Source organism: Berghia stephanieae, chromosome 1 (assembly GCF_034508935.2).
Source record: "Berghia stephanieae isolate SIO BIC M18660-M18661 chromosome 1, UCSD_Bste_1.3, whole genome shotgun sequence".
Lineage (NCBI taxonomy): Eukaryota > Metazoa > Mollusca > Gastropoda > Nudibranchia > Aeolidiidae > Berghia > Berghia stephanieae.
In genome coordinates, this window is record NC_088360.1 from 145,924,836 (window position 1) to 145,942,723 (window position 17,888).

At 33.6% G+C, this 17,888-nt stretch overlaps 1 protein-coding gene across 1 annotated transcript in view; it reads left to right on the plus strand.

The window, feature by feature from the left end:
* The window catches only part of LOC144963438 (GTP cyclohydrolase 1-like), a 68,392-nt gene extending 66,424 nt beyond the window's left edge, over nt 1-1,968 (plus strand). Inside the window, exon 6 of the mRNA XM_078897501.1 lies at nt 1-1,968. This exon is cut by the window's left edge and continues 42 nt beyond it. Coding sequence (XP_078753627.1) covers nt 1-88 — 88 coding nt within the window. The 3' untranslated portion in view covers nt 89-1,968.
* Nucleotides 1,969-17,888: the final 15,920 nt, after the last annotated feature.

Below are 17,888 nucleotides of genomic sequence, written 5' to 3' on the forward strand. Positions count from 1 at the left end.
CAAGACGGTGACCAGTACCATGCTCGGAGTGTTCAGAGATGACCCCAAGACCAGGGAGGAATTTTTGACACTGGTCCACAGAACCTAGACTCTTGTTTGGGGTGACTCGTGGTGTTGTTGGGGACGTGTGTTGTTCTGCGTGCGTCATGAAGGGAGTATTGTTGGAGAATTCAGAGATGATCCTAAGACGGAGGAGGAATTTTTGACACTGGTCCACAGATCAAAGACTCTTGTTTGGGGTGACTTGTTTTGTTGTTGGGGATGTGTGTTGTTGTTGGGGACGTGTGTTGTTGTTGGGGACGTGTGTTGTTCTGCGTGCGTCATGAGAAGTGTGTTGTTAAAATTTTTAACTGGTTTGTTGAGAAGAAAGAAGAGCATTTTGGTAGTGGGAGGAAATTAGTCGGTAGAATGGAGAGATTTAAGAGTTGGAGTGTTCAGAGATGACCCTAAGATTGAGGAGGAATTTTTGACGCTGGTCCACAGATCAAAGACTCGTTGTTTTTGGGCTGGCTCGTGTTGTTGTTGTTGATAATATTGTGTGATGTGCTGGGTTTGTCGTGAGTAGTGTGTTGGTGGAGATTTTAGACTTTTGTTTGGGTTGACTTGTGTTATCGTTGAAGGTGTGTGTTGTTCCAGGGTGGGTTTGTCGTGAGTAGTGTGTTGGTGGAGATTTTAGACTTTTGTTTGGGTTGACTTGTGTTATCGTTGAGGGTGTGTGTTGTTCCAGGGTGGGTGTGTCGTGAGTAGTGTGTTGTTAGAATTTTAATTGGTGTGTTGAGAAGGAAGAAGTGTTTGGTAGTCGGGGGGGGGGGGGGGGGGGGGAAATTAGTGGATAGAATGGAGAGATTAAGAAAAGAAATTGATGAGAAAGAAGTGGAGAGAGAGAGAGAGAGAGAGAGAGAGAGAGAGAGAGAGAGAGAGAGAGAGAGAGAGAGAGAGAGAGAGAGAGAGAGAGAGAGAGAGAGGGAGAGAGAGAGGGAGAGAGAGAGAGAGAGAGAGAGAGAGAGAGAGAGAGAGAGAGAGAGAGAGAGAGAGAGAGAGAGAGAGAGAGAGAGAGAGACATCGCATGTATTTGTGTTTGTATATATATATATATATATGTGTGTGTGTGTGTGTGTGTGTGTGTGTGTGTGTGTGTGTGTGTGTGTGTGTGTGTGTGTGTACATTTTTAGATTCAACCACAACATAAAAGGGGAATCTGTTCAAAAGATTTTCAGGGACATGGGATAAAAATATAAATTTAGAAATAAAACTATTTCACTTTATCCCACACCACTTAACGAGGCAAAGAGAAATAGAAGAAGTTGAATGAATTACCCGGATGTGAGAAATGATAGTAAATAATCGTGTTGATGACTTCTTGTTGTTGTTGGATAATGCAAAGTACGTATTTTTATATAAATATAATATTGTACTGTGTCTGTATTGCTTGGAAATGCGGTACTCTCTGATCTCATTGGGTTTTGTTTTGCAATGTTAAAATAACATGGGTATGTAATCATCTAGTCTGTATACCATTGATATAAACGTTACAGTGAATGACGTAATCAGTCGGATGGTGAAAAGGTTTGAACTGAGATATTGCCAAGTTTAATTAGAGTTAGAAGGTCAATTTTGATCAAAAATGAGTTCTTGTCATAAATGATTAAATCAGCCCTTTTTTTACATCTTCGGGAAATATCAAAGCATAATTTCACTTCTAAATATTTTTTTTACAGCTAGTCAAGTTGAAAATGTATGAAATTTGATAAAAGTTGCTGGATACCTTTCCCATACATCTGACCATGAAAAATCACCCGATTTACTCCAAATGAAGATTAAAATGCTCTGGGGAGCATATTCTCTCAGAAAATGGAAAAAAATGTACATCCAAAATGATCACCTCCCGACTGATTACGTCATACATTGACACATATATTGAGATATCCATTGCATTTGAGTTTTATCCATTTACAAAAAAAAAATAAAGAAGAGAAACGGGTAGAAAACAAAAGACTGTGACACGTTGTGAAGTTGTAGCTTATCTATATATACCATGGTGTATGAACCTGTGTACGTCAAAAATATGGCCAAAAATGAATATTATAGTGACAGCTTCGAAAAAGAAAAACTACATAATGCGGAATGAGACAAAGCACGTTTCAGATCTATACCATCTTCAGTCAACAAGAAACCGTTTTAACAGTAAATACAAATGTGAAATATATTATTAACTCTTTCAGTACTGACGCGATATTCGCATTTCTGTCACACAAAATGGCTGACACCTAATTGAAGCAGCATGAGAGAATGACATGCTAAGACTTAACGACATTCAAATTGGATTGAAACATTCCTTGTCACATGAAAACAAATTTTTATTGTCGTTTTTTCCCTTGTATGTAAAAATTTACTGTGGCTATGAATTAATGTCACAAGAGGTTTTAAACATGGATTTTGTGTTCATCTCTTCTTATTAATTTGTAAGATTTTAATGACGATAATGGATCATACCAGTCGTTTGTTTGTTTGTTTGTTTGTTTGTTTCTTTGTTTGTTTGTTTGTTTCCTTATTTGTTTTTGGGTTTGTTTTTTTTTTCACCGAAGTAAAAGTTGTCAGATTGTTTTATGAATACTTTTGTATTTGTGACCCTTCGCCACAAAACGGTATTAAGTCGGGTTGGTTAAGATGTTGAAAATTGCATTTATAGCCAGAAATATCAGACTTGTGTTGAGTTTGTATGTGTTATTGAGGAGAATGGATACCATATTTTAGGGTGCTGATGCTGATGCCAACAATTTATATTTTTGACCAGTTTAACATTTAATTCGGCCTTTCAGCATCTGGTTCGTTCCGACATAATACCGTTTTGAGACGATGGGTCACATTTTTGATTACAAAGAAAACTATTGTAGTAGTTTTTTGATGAATTATATATAATGTCACAATGTAGGTCTATATCGATGGCCCTTTGATCTAACCTCTGAAATAGCGTGTTTCCGCTGATGTCAACTTCAGATAAGCGTGCTCTCTTATTCTTTAGTCAAAAGATGATCAAACCTCTAATGTTAGTTCAGAGCCAATTTATAAATATATATGATGTGGTTTTTATTTCCTATTTTATGGTTTTCCTTTTTTTTTTTTTTTTTTAAACAAAAAAATAATTGTGTTGCTGATATTTTACTTTGACATTTCCAAAATGTATTGTTTTGTGGCCGAGTTATAAAGAACCAATCAAAATTACTGTGTGCAATTCTATTAAGTATTCTTCTTACAGACACGGTACAGCTCCGTATTGTAATTGTACTCTCTGTACTGAACTGATGCATCGGACGGCATCAGACGATATTAACATAAATATATTGATAATTTAATGAACTGGTTATGAAGATAGCGCTCCATGCATCTCGTTTTCAATCATTCATTAGTCAATAATTATTATTATTATTATTATTATTATTATTATTATTATTATTATTATTATTATTATTATTATTATTATTATTATTATTATTATTATTATTATTATTATGATGATGATTATCATTATTATTATTATTATTATTATTATTATTATTATTATTATTATTATTATTATTATTATTATTATTATTATTATTATATTATTATTATTATTATTATTATTATCATGATTATTATTATTATGATGATTATCATTATTATTATTTATTTATTATTATTATTATTATTATTATTATTATTTTATTATTATTATTATTATTATTATTATTATTATTATTATTATTATTATTATTTTATTATTTTGTCAACTGTCACTTTACCCAGTGGCCAATTATTTAATATTAATTTATCTTCTTCTCATTGACCTTTGACTTTGACCTTGACCCCTCACCTATCCCGTTTGGTTTCCGTGTCATTTTTTGTTTAATACTTTTTTTGAAAAATGTTATTTTATACATTCTCTATACCACCGATGATATATATATATACACAATTATTATATACTACATATTATTATATTATATTATACATTCATTTTGTTTATTTTGATAAAAAATTTAACCAGGTGAATGTTACAGTAACAATTTCAGTCTCTGTGATGTTTTTTTTTTTTTTTTCTCTCAATATGAATGTGATGTAAAGATAATTAACTGGGTGGGGTACCTGACCTCCCATAGTGGGCAGGGAGGTCCTTATTGTGTCTTCTATACCTCTATATTTGTTTTCCAACTTGCTTTCTGTCTTTGTCTTGGAATGAGACTACTTGGTTTTGTCCTGGACCTGGCCGGATATCCTGGCTGAGAGGGAAACAGTCGAATGTATAGTTATAGTTTTGGGAGATGATCTTTTTTTCCTTGTAAATCATCTCTCTGTTATCCACTGTATTATGTTTTGTTTACATATTATTTATGATTTGTAAACATTTGAGTGTATTCCTCTTAGCAGGGACCTGCGCTTGTGCCTGGATAAAACTTTTAGGTGATCTCAAACTAAGTACTTTGATAGTGTACTCTTGGAATCTATATCTGTTTCCTATTTGAATCAATAGCCCTTTGTCTTCCCTTTTCTTGGGTTCTTTAATTGTAATTCTAGAACTTTTTACTATCCCGTTTTCTTCCTTTTTACTGGCGCTGATATGACCTTAATGTGTTGCAAGTGCCAAAAAACCTTTTAAAAAAACAAACAAAAAACAAAAGATAATTTATTAAATGTAAGCGCAGGCAGTTATTGGGGGAATGCTGTTGACAGGGTTTCTTTTACGTGGCAGTCCAGATACCTGAATGCTATTATGGGATTGTTGAAACATTGTGTAGCACATTGAAACATTGTGTAGCACATTGAAACATTGTGTAGCACATTGAAACATTGTGTGGCGCATTGAAACATTGTGTAGCACATTGAAACATTGTGTGGCGCATTGAAACATTGTGTAGCACATTGAAACATTGTGTAGCACATTGAAACATTGTGTGGCGCATTGAAACATTGTGTAGCACATTGAAACATTGTGTAGCACATTGAAACATTGTGTAGCACATTGAAACATTGTGTGGCGCATTGAAACATTGTGTAGCACATTGAAACATTGCGTGGCGCATTGAAACATTGTGTGGTGCATTGAAACATTGTGTAGCACATTGAAACATTGTGTAGCACATTGAAACATTGTGTAGCACATTGAAACATTGTGTGGCGCATTGAAACATTGTGTAGCACATTGAAACATTGTGTGGCGCATTGAAACATTGTGTAGCACATTGAAACATTGTGTGGCGCATTGAAACATTGTGTAGCACATTGAAACATTGTGTGGCGCATTGAAACATTGTGTGGCGCATTGAAACATTGTGTAGCACATTGAAACATTGTGTAGCACATTGAAACATTGTGTAGCACATTGAAACATTGTGTAGCACATTGAAACATTGTGTAGCACATTGAAACATTGTGTGGCGCATTGAAACATTGTGTGGCGCATTGAAACATTGTGTAGCACATTGAAACATTGTGTAGCACATTGAAACATTGTGTAGCACATTGAAACATTGTGTAGCACATTGAAACATTGTGTAGCACATTGAAACATTGTGTGGCGCATTGAAACATTGTGTGGCGCATTGAGCATAGGAAATACCGTGGAATTGTCCTGTATGAATGTGGTTGTATTGATAGTGACCTCAAGTTAAATATTCAGATTAAAGTTCTCTTTTTGATTTAACACCGTTTTGAGACGATTGGCCACATACAACTGATTCGAGGCTGACCAGTTTCTAATATAATTTTATTAAATTAAATCCTTAGTCCATTTTTCAATGGGTGACAATACAGACAGGGTAGGTAGTCAGTGCTTAACCATAACACTGCATATTATTTATTTATTTATTGACAAATACATTATAATTCTAATGGTTATAATATCATTTTAGTTTTTTATGTTGGTTAGACAAATGTAAAGGGAGGTAATCAAAATTTATATACAAGTAAAATTAGACTCGTATTCTCAGAATTATCTCCCTTTACCTGTATCTGCGGAAGTTTTTAAAAAATTTAATTTAATTTTTTAAAATGTTTTTCTTTGTTTTGATGTTCAGAGACAGAAATGCGATATTGATATATTTGTCACGTGATTCACATCTTCAATAACTGGTTTTTAAATGATAGAACAATTATTTTCGTCCTTTAGATTTGTGTGTTATCAATCAATTCATGTCATAGTCTGATGTGGATTTATAAGTAAGTGAACATTTAATTAATTAATTAATTAACTAAATAATCAAACAAACAAATGAATAGATAAATAAATGAATGAATGAAGAAATAAATAAATCTAATAGAATAATTAAATAGTGGCAACATGTATTACTTTGTCACGTGACTTCTAAGAAACGTGGGAGACAAAAGTCTTTCCTGCTTGTGTTATCCCCCTGTTCAATCACGTGATTGATTTACGTCACAATGTTACTTGGTTACAAATCGACCTATCTGGGTGCCATGTTGGGTTTTTCTGTGTTTTGTTATTACCTACCTACCTACCTACCTACCTACCTACGTATATTATTTTTCCTTTAATTTTGCTCAATTTTAAATAAAAGAAAAGATGTTGTTGCTGACGTCATTCGCATTCCTTTAATACAAGCCTATACTTTATCACATTATTTATATATTTGGTGTTTTGGATTAATATACATAATAATATTTTCACAGATTTTCATGTACATTAGACCAATCCTGTGTTTAGAATTATGTTTTTCCTCATGCTGTTTATTATTGTTATTATTATTACAGACTTTTTTTTTATTTAAAAAAATCTCCTGACAATGTATCTAGCGGCTTTTTAAAAAAATTGTTTTTTTTTTTGTTTGTTTTGTTTTGTTTTTCTTAATCCCTGATACTGTACCCAGTCCACCAATAGTTCATTTGTTGACAAGACTTCTTTTTTCTTATGTAAATCATCTCTCTTTTATTTCCCCTTTAAATATATATATATATATATTAAGATGTTTTTGATATATTTTATAACCACTTGAGTGTGCCCGTCTCAATGGGTTAGATCTATGTGTTTGGTGTCTGGATGGGTGTTTAAGGCCTTGACCTTGGTCCCTGGGTGGGGATCCTGACCTCCCATAGAGGGCAGGGAGGTACACACTGTGTCTTCTATCCCCTTATATCTGTTTTCCAACATGCTTTCTGTCTGTCTTGGAATGAGATTACTTAGTTTTTTTCCTGGCCCTGGTCGGAGTCCTGGCTGGGAGGGAAACAGTCAAAGGCATAGTTATTGTTTTGGGAGATGATATTTTTTTCCTTGTATATCATCTCTCTGTTATGTATTAGTATATTTGTTATTTTTTAATGTATAATGCAAGCATTTGAGTGTGTTCCTCTTTGTTGGATTTTGTTCTTGTGTCCGGATGAGACATAGGTGAACTCAAACTAAGTTGATTGGTGATATGCTCTTGGAATCTACATCTGATCCCTATTTGTTCCCAGTTCCCCTATGTCTTACTTTCTCTTGGATGCTTCAATTGTAATTCTAGAACTTTTTACTATCCCATTTTCTTCCTTTTTACTGGCGCTGATATAACCTTAATGTGTTGCAAGCGCCGTAAAACCCTTAAAAACAAAAAACAAAACATGACCTTGGTCCTTGTTACATTGCTTTTGGAATCGATTACTGTTTTCTGTATGAATTCGTTCCCATTGATTTGCTATTCATATGACCTTTGAACTGCAGATCTATAATTTATAATAATATTTTGACTATTCTGTAATTAATTTATATGTTTCACTCATGTTTGACTGGGTGCGGTTCCTACCTCCCATAGTGGGCAGGGAGGTACTTGCTGTGTCTTCTATCCCCCTTTATCTGTTTTCCAATTGCTTTCTGTCTTTGTCTTGGAATGAGATTACTGGGTTTTCTCCTGACCCTGGCCGGATATCCGGGCTGGGAGGGAAACAGTTGAATGTATAGTTATAGTTATAGTTTTGGGAGATGATATTTTTTTTTCTTGTAAATCATCTCTCTGTTATGCACATATGATTTGTACAGATTTGAGTGTATTCCTCTTAGTGGGATCTTGTGTTGATGTCTGGGTGAAGCATTTAGGTGATCTCAAACTAAGTACATTGATAGTGTGCTGTTGGAATCTACATCTGTTCCCTATTTGAACCATTTCCCTTTGTCTTACTATTTCGTTCAAGTCGTTTTAATTTGCACATCTAGAATGTTTTTACTATCCAATTTTCTTCCTTTTTGCTGGCGCTGGTATGACCTAAATTTGTTGCAAGTACCGCAAAACCCTTAAAAACAAAAACATAAGCCCCCTAAAAACAAAAACATTCCTCTATTGTTATTTTGAATATGGAACTAGGACGATATATGGGTGTTTTTATTTTAAAATTGAATGCGCATGCCAGATGGTTTTTTTTTTTTGTTTTTTCTACTCAGGGTTGGCCGATCATACTGGCGTTTATTTATATTTCATTTACTGTATATTAAAGTCATTGTAGTTTTGATACAAGGTTCATTCATCTCGACATCATACCGATTTGGGTCTCTAGTCACATATCTCCTCTAAAACCACAAGGATGATGGATAGGGCTGTTATTGATCACAGAAAAAAGATGTCTGGCTAGAAGACATCCGGTGTTATATTTATTTATAATTCTTTTTGATTTCTAGTTAACGCCCCCTCTTACCACCCATATATAGGGAATGAGATTAGCGGAAGAGTAGCGTCCCTTGATTGGACATCACCCATAGTCTGTGACGTCACCGGCGGAAAAGTTATTAGAGAGAGAACGTCATGTTGGTTGTGCGCATGCGTCAGCGAGGAGGGGAGACGCATGCGCACAACCAGCATGACGTTCTCTCTCTAATAACTTTTCCGCCGATGACGTCACAGACTATAGGTGACGTCCAATCAAGGGACGCTACTCTTCCGCTAATCTCATTCCCTATAGAAAAATCGTGACATTTGTTAAGATGCAGCCAACATTTTTGTTATTCTAATTTATGTACATCATAATATTTGAACAAAAATGGTTGCTATAGTTGATGTATATTAACAGTGTTGAAAAGCTCGTTTAGCAAAAAAAAAAAATAAAAATATTGTTTAGTAAGAACTTAAGCTTTTGTTGTGTTTGAGTGAAATAAATCTAATTTTGTATAGGTTGGGTGTGACGTTTTGGGGAAAATCCGGAAAATGGCCGGTAAGGAGAGGGTTAATTGGAAAATATTATATAAAATTTTTTAGGAAAAAGTATTGATGACCAGTTTCAGTTTTGTGCGGATGGGGGGAGGGGGGGGGGGGGGGGGTTAAGAGTTTAATATATGATATTAATTTTATCAACCACTGTAATTTGACGCGATTCAATTCATTGTTATTTTAATTTGATTGCCTTTTTGTTGGTTTATTTTTTTTCATTTATGACATCGGTGAAGATTCAACATAATTCACATTCCTTTTATATCCATACACGTTTATTGCATATAAATATAAATTGATTTATTTCATTGATATACACATAAATAGATAGTCTTGTGGTGTTTTTACACATGTGCGTATAGCCCATGTCCTGAGGTTGTCAAAATAAATTCCCAAACCCGAGTCTTCGAGGTTGCCAAGGTTTTGCCTCAATTGATAGGTCAGATAATTTAACTAATTAAAAGTTTTGTGGCCAAAATGATAAAAAACATATTCTATCAAGGTACACCATTGTTCTCAGGTTATTCCACAGGGACAACAATGATGAATATATATGAGTGTGAGGTATAGTTGACATTCACATTTCGTGATCAGCATTTAAGAACCATTTTTCGTTTCCAGCCAAAATTCAATTCTCTGGTCTTGTCTCAGTCTTTGAAATGTTGCATTCCCACTTAAATACATTGAATATTTATTATTATTATTATTATTATTATTATTATTATTATTATTATTATTATTATTATTATTATTATTATTATTATACTTATTATTATCATTGTTATTATTATTGTTATTATTATCATTGTTATTATTATTGTTATTATTATTATTCTATATCATCATCATCATCATTATTATTATTATTATTATCATTATTATTATTATTATTATTATTATTATTATTATTATTCATATCATTATTATTATTATTATTATTATTATTATTATTATTATTATTATTATTATATCATCATCATTATTATTATTATTATTATTATTATTATTACTATTCATATCATCATCATCATCATTATTATTATTATTATTATCATTATTATTATTATTATTATCATTATTATTATTATTATTATTATCATTATTATTATTATTATAATTATTATTATTAAATGATAAACTGTTGAAAATTCCTTCCACTTCATGATGTAATTTTGAAAACAAAAAAATTGACTCATGGGGATCGTTTGGAATTTGACATTTAATTTTGTCAACATGCATATTCCCTTGTCATGTTTTTATTTTATTTTTTCAAACACTTTGAACAAAATTAAGAATGTATTGTGATCACCCAGACCGTTTTATAGAATTTTTTTTATAACTCATGATACAACGCTGCACATACTGGAGTAGGGCGTACTCATCGTTAACCTAATATAGCCTGACACTAGAATCCTATAGATAGTTCGAAGATGACGTCACTCATGTCTTTGTTATTGTTTCTTTTTTTGCCATCTGCATTTATGAGTAATTCTCACTAAACTGTTTTATCCAGACTATAAACGTTCATGATTACACAGTTTTTGTGTGTTGGTCCGTTATACTTCCGGATGGCAATGTTATGAGCTTCTTGGCCAAGCGCATACTACTCGTATTTATACGACTTGTAGTTTGACGTCATTTTTTAGGTTTCTGCAGCGTCTAGTGAGTTGGCGTTAGTAGAACTCAAGGATACGAGTGATTCCATTGGTTGAACTATTGAATACAACTCATGATTTGTTTCTTTTTGTGGTCAAAGACTTGTGTTTTGACGACGTCATTTTTTGGTCAGTGTCAGGCTGTAACAAAAAGATGGCTACGAGTTGGGTGACCGAATTTTATCAACATAACATGTAGTGACGTCACTTCCCATGAGCGGATTTCGCCATGCTCCGATTCAAGCACGCTTTTTTTTTTTTGGCTACTGCTGAGAGTGCTCGAATCCGGCGAGTAATGTATTTTTTTTAATGAGAAAAATGGGAATGAGATTAGCGTCCCTTGATTGGACGTCACCCATAGTGTGAGGACGAGAGACGCATGCTCACAACACAACATGACGTTCTCTCTCTAATAACTTTTCCGCCGGTGACGTCACAGACTGGGTGACGTCAAATCAAGGGACGCTACTCTTCCGCTAATCTCATTCCCTATTCATGACATATCATGTTTCATGACTTACGACTAACATAACAATTCAATAAACAGGAATGATGAAATTTGGAATCTGGTGTTTGTCTTTTGAATACAGGGTGGGTTCCCTACCTCCACAGTGGGCAGGGAGGCACTTACCGTGTCTTCTATCCCCTTATATCTGTTTTCCAACATGCTTCCTGTCTTTGTCGTGGTATGAGATTGCTTGGTTTTGTCCCGACCCTGGCCCGAGTCCTTGGCTGGGAGGGAAACAGTCAAATGCATAGTTATTGTTTTGGGAGATGATTTTTTTTCCATTGTAAATCATCTTTCTGTTATGTATTATTATATTTGTTATTTTTAATGTAAGCATTTGAGTGTATTCCTCTGAAATGTAAGCATTTGAGTGTATTCCTCTGAAATGTAAGCATTTGAGTGTATTCCTCTGAAATGTAAGCATTTGAGTGTATTCCTCTGAAATGTAAGCATTTGAGTGTATTCCTCTGAAATGTAAGCATTTGAGTGTATTCCTCTGAAATTAAGCATTTGAGTCGTATTCCTCTGAAATGTAAGCATTTGAGTGTATTCCTCTGAAATGTAAGCATTTGAGTGTATTCCTCTGAAATGTAAGCATTTGAGTGTATTCCTCTGAAATGTAAGCATTTGAGTGTATTCCTCTGCTTGTGATTTGTGTCCGGATGAGACTTATAGGTGGTCTCAAACTAAGTACATTGATGGTATGCTCTTGGAATCTAATTCCATCTGATCCTTATTCGTTCCCAATTCCCCTTTGTCTTACTTTCTCTTGGCTGCTTTAATTGTAATTCTAGAACTTTCTACTATCCCATTTTCTTCCATTTTACTGGCGCTGATATAACCTAAATGTGTTGCAAGCGCCGTAAAACCCTTAAAAACCTGGCTGGGGATCCTGACCTCCCATAGCGGGCAGGGAGGTACACACTGTGTCTTCTATCCCCTTATATCTGTTTTCCAACATGCTTCTGTCTTTGTCTTGGAATGAGATTACTTAGTTTTTTTCTGGCCTGGCGGGTCCTGGCTGGAGGAAACAGTCAAATGCATAGTTATTGTTTTGAGAGATGATATTTTTTTCTTGTAAATCATCTCTCTGTTATGTATTAGTAATTTGTTATTTTTTAATGTATAATAAGCATTTGAGTGTGTTCCTCTTTGTTGGATTTTATTCTTGTGTCCGGATGAGACTTATAGGTGATCTCAAACTAAGTACATTGGTGGTATGCTCTTGGAATCTACATCTGATCCCTATTTGTTCCCAGTCCCCTATGTCTTACTTTATCTTGGATGCTTCAATTGTAATTCTAGAACTTTTTACTATCCCATTTTCTTCCTTTTTACTGGCGCTGATATAACCTAAATGTGTTGCAAGCGCCGTAAAACCCTTAAAAACAAAACAAACAAAAACAAACCCTTAAAAAAACAAAAACAAACAACAACAGGGTGGGTTCTTGTATCATTAAACTAAGATGTTTTTGTTTTTAAGGGTTTTACGGCGCTTACAACACATTTAGGTTATATCAGCGTCAGTAAAAAGGAAGAAAATGGGACAGTAAAAAGTTCTAGAATTACAATAAAGCATCAAAGAAAAGGGAAGACAAAGGGCAATTAGTTCAAATAAGAAACAGGTGTAGATTCCAAAAGCACTCGATCAAAGTACTTAGTTTGAGATCACTAAAAGTCTCATCCAGACACAAGCACAGGTCCCCGCTAAGAGGAACACACTCAAATGTTTTACAAATCATATATAATATAAAGAAAGCATAATACAGTGCATAACAGAGAGATGATTTACAATGAAAAAAATATCATCTCCCAAAACTAACCATACATTCGACTGTTTCCCTGGCCAGGACCAGGACAAAACCAAGTAATCTCATTCCAAGACAAAGACAGAAAGCATGTTGGAAAACAGATATAAGGGGATAGAAGGCACAGTATGTACCCCCCCTGCCCACTATGGGATTGCAACACATTAAGTTTGTATCAGCGCCAGTAAAAAGGAAGAAAATGGGACAGTATAAAGTTGCACCGAAGAAATTGTGTAAAATCCAAGAGCACAAAGTACTTAGTTTGAGATCACTAGAAGTCTCATCCAGACACAAGCACAGATCCACACTAAGAGGAATACACTCAAATGTTTTACAAATCATATATAATATAAAGAAAACATAACAGAGAGATGATTTACAAGGAAAAAAATATCATCTGCCAAAACTGACTACCGTTAGGTTTTACGGCGCTTGCAAAACATTTAGGTCATATCAGTGCCAGTAAAAAGAAAGAAAATGGGATAGTAAAAAGTTCTAGAATTACAATTAAAGAACCCAAGAAAAGGTAAGACAAATGGGAATTGGTTCAAATAAGAAACATGTATATTCCAAGAGCACACTATCAAAGTACTTAGTTTGAGATCACCTAAAAGTCTCATCCAGACACAAGCAAAGGTCCCCACTAAGACGAACACACTCAAATGTTTACAGATCATATATAATACATAAACAAATCATAATACAGTGCATAACAGAGAGATGATTTACAAGGAAAAAAATATCATCTCCCAAAAATAACTATACATTTGACTGTTTCCCTCTTAGCCAGGGCCAGGACAAAACCAAGTAATCTCATTCCAAGACAAAGACAGAAAGCATGTTGGAAAACAGATATAGGGGGACAGAAGACACAGTAAGGACTATGGGAATGGGAGGCCAGGAACCCCACCCAGACAGACGAGAATGTACACAGACCCACCAAAACAATAGGAATTAATAAATAAATAAAAAAGACGAATAAAACAAAGAGCGAAGGCGTTCGAAGACATTTCCAATATTTTATTAATAGAATTGACATTGGATCTAGGTAGTAATGCAAACAAATTTTATCATAAATGTTAAAGCTAGAAACAGTCAAGTTTTAATTCATTCCACAAAAATACCATTATTTTGTTATTCATTATGTTCGTTTTTGCTGTTTAAAAAAAAAAAAATCAATCTGGTTGCTCAAGATAAAATAATTAAATGTTTATTTTTGGATACATCAAATTTCTTTGAATATCAGAACACGATGAAATTTGCCTCATGAATCGACATGGTTCCAGATGAAATTTGATAAATTGATTATTAATACGATGAGTAACAAATTTTTATCAAATGTCGAAATTTTCATAGGACCAAAATAAAAATGTTCTACAGATGAATTCAATTCAGTGTCGAGACACAAATAAACAATTTGAGAAAATAGAAAATGGGAGATGGGGGTAGGGGGGAGGGGTTTCCAATTCTATAAAATAAGAGATTGGTCATACAAGTAGTAAAAACCAGTGTCGTCACAGCCCTTGTCCTCATGCAAACCCCAATGGATAGCCAGGACAGATGGACCACAGACCACGAGTCGAGTCGCAGTCACAGCCGTGGTCCTCAAACCCCAATGGATAGCCAGGAGACAGACAGACCACGATGACCATCCAGTCCACCAACCCTGACCGTCGTCCAGTCCATTGGGGACAGATGACCATTTTCCACGTACACAGATTCTTGAATAGATTCAAATTTGCTAAAAATGACATAAGATAAATATATCAAGGGATTATGTCCACTGTTTAAAAACGTTTTTTTTTTTTTTTTGTTTGTTTGTTGTCACCACAATATTATTTATACACCAATAAATCTTACAAATCAAGTCAGAAGCAATCTCTGTCATCCAATAAGCCAATCTGTCCACACACAATGATAGTAGTTATAATAATATCTTTGAGATGGACAAGGGTTGGTCTTCTGCATATGATGGATAATAATATCCATCAATAATTATGTCAAACACGTAATACACATCATTTCCATAACAAACACACACACGCACATTCATCACAAACTAATCTTTTCAGTATGAAAATACTATAAGTGTTAATGTATCACAAACTACAACTAGCATTCAAATCAAATATATTAACAAAATAATCAAGAAAAAAACAAAAGAAAACCAACCTAAAACTTCAAATACAAATAAATACAAGATTTCCATTCCTATGCTACGTTGAAGATTGATTGACCTCTCAACTGTCCTTCAGATTACAAAACTATGACACGACGATATTTTATACTTAAACTTATACACTAGCAAAATCAACCATGTTTTAGTTGTAGACGTATGCAACGGCAAAATAAACCACTTACTATGCTGATCCTATACAAATCTTTACAAACATTTTCTAACCCAAAATATGTTTTGCTTTGAATTATTTTTTTCTCTCTCCATACAAATCCAACAGATTATCCAACCCAAATTTGCTGACTTTGGAAAACTTGGGTGATTCCAGTGGATATTCATCAGGCATTTTGTTGGGTGGATTATTCGTATTCCATCGTGGAATGCCAGAGCTATGGCGATGATATCTAATTTATGATGTATTTAAAGCAAAAATTCATGCATTTCTCACCAGAATTCTTTTCAATTCCACGGTGACTGCGACACTTTTAATAGGTCACATATGCATCAGCTTTGATGTTAGATGAAAAATAATTCCAGTCATTTAAAAAAAATTTCTTTTATAATTTTTTAATTTGTTGGAAAATGTTAGGAGCCTATTTCTTCAAACGAATCAAAACAATGAAAAAATGATTGGTTGGACATTGCCATTATCCATTGGGGAATAAAGTTTCTCTTTTCTAACTAAAATGGGGGAAAAAATGTTTTTCATTCAACGTACAATTGTACATAGTGAGTCGTGTATGGTGAAACTAAACACTAGCTCTACATTATGTGAAAATGTAATGTGTCTGTTTTGTATACAAAGAATGTGTAATGTGTCTGTTTTGTATACAATTAATGTGTAATGTGTCTGTTTTGTATACAATTAATGTGTAATGTGTCTGTTTTGTATACAATTAATGTGTAATGTGTCTGTTTTGTACACAATTAATGTGTAATGTGTCTCTTTTGTATACAATTAATGTGTAATGTGTCTGTTTTGTATACAATTAATGTGTAATGTGTCTGTTTTGTATACAATTAATGTGTAATGTGTCTGTTTTGTATACAATTAATGTCTGCTTTTATTGTGTTTAGTATAATGAATTCCCACACACATTCATTCCCACACCAACACCATTACAACAAATTTACCATTTCATCTTTACACACACACAGTGTGTTGAATGAATAAAACACACAAAACTCCAATCAAACGAATTTAAGCCATTTCTCATATTTTTTATGTTACTTACTAGCGTACTCCAAATGTGCAATGATAGTAAAATATCTATATGTATAAATATATCATGGTATATATATATGTATATATTATTATAATTATTATGTAGTGGTAATTTCATATACATAAGAATATCATTTTGACTAAAACTCACATAGACGCTTACGCTTTTTTTGTTTGTTTGTTTGTTGCTTTAGGTCTCTTCCAACACAATTGAGGTTATATGAGAGACCGCTGAAACAAAAAAAAAAACAAGCAATCTAACAAAAATAGTACAAATGTCAATCAAAATCATAACCTAAAGATATCATAAGCTAAATTATAAATAACCAAGAACAAACAGGCAGAGGATTTACAGGAAAAAAATATCCCCTGTCAAAAATACAATCACAAACCAAAGAAGCAGGATAGGCTAGTAAAGAGAAGAAGAAACGACATCACTATCGGATCGTACACCCATGCGAACATCATAGGTATATGATTCAAGGGTGATGCTCCCATCCAACCACCCGCAGACGCTTACGCATACACATACAAGACTGTTTACAAAATAAGGGATATTTGACAACAATGATATAAATATTTCACATATATCTCCGAGGATGAATTAAAAAAAAAAATTTTTAAATACAAAACGAGTAGACATGCACTTATTGTCAAAATGATGACAAGTTAGTCATAGTCTGAAAAAGATGCTTCTATGCACGTCGTCGCAGTGTCCCCCACCATCACCACCGTTTTGTACAAAGATGACATCTCACCACAGATTAGGCTTGATGACAGTCACGTGTGACATCCAAACAATCAGTATTCAACAACAACAACAACAACAATCATTTCTTTCGCTCTACCTACCACATCAAACAACGACAAGACAACTGTCACAACGATGTCAAAACACTGGTGTGTTATTATCCTGATAACCAGAAACAAGTAAAAATTGAACAAAAAAATTAAATAAAATTCCTAAATTAAACAGCAAAAAAACTTTAGATTATGACATGATATTACTCGTTCAGATTACAAATACAAATACAAATAAAAAAATAATTAAAAAAAAGATTTCCGAGTTGAAGACATTTAGTTTTCAAATACCAAACCACACATGGACAACTTCAGACGAAAAAAATATACAATAGAAAACGATTGATTGTTATATTAAATCTTAAGAATAATAAGAATAATAATAATTTTAAAAAGTGTCATAAAATGGATAATTAACAGTAATGACGAATATGATGACAATGGCTTACACTATTTACAGGCGTTTTTAAGTCCTAAGTCAAAGGTCAAGAATATAATAATACTAATAGTCAAACCCATGAGGTCTTTCTAAACACGTTCAAGTATTC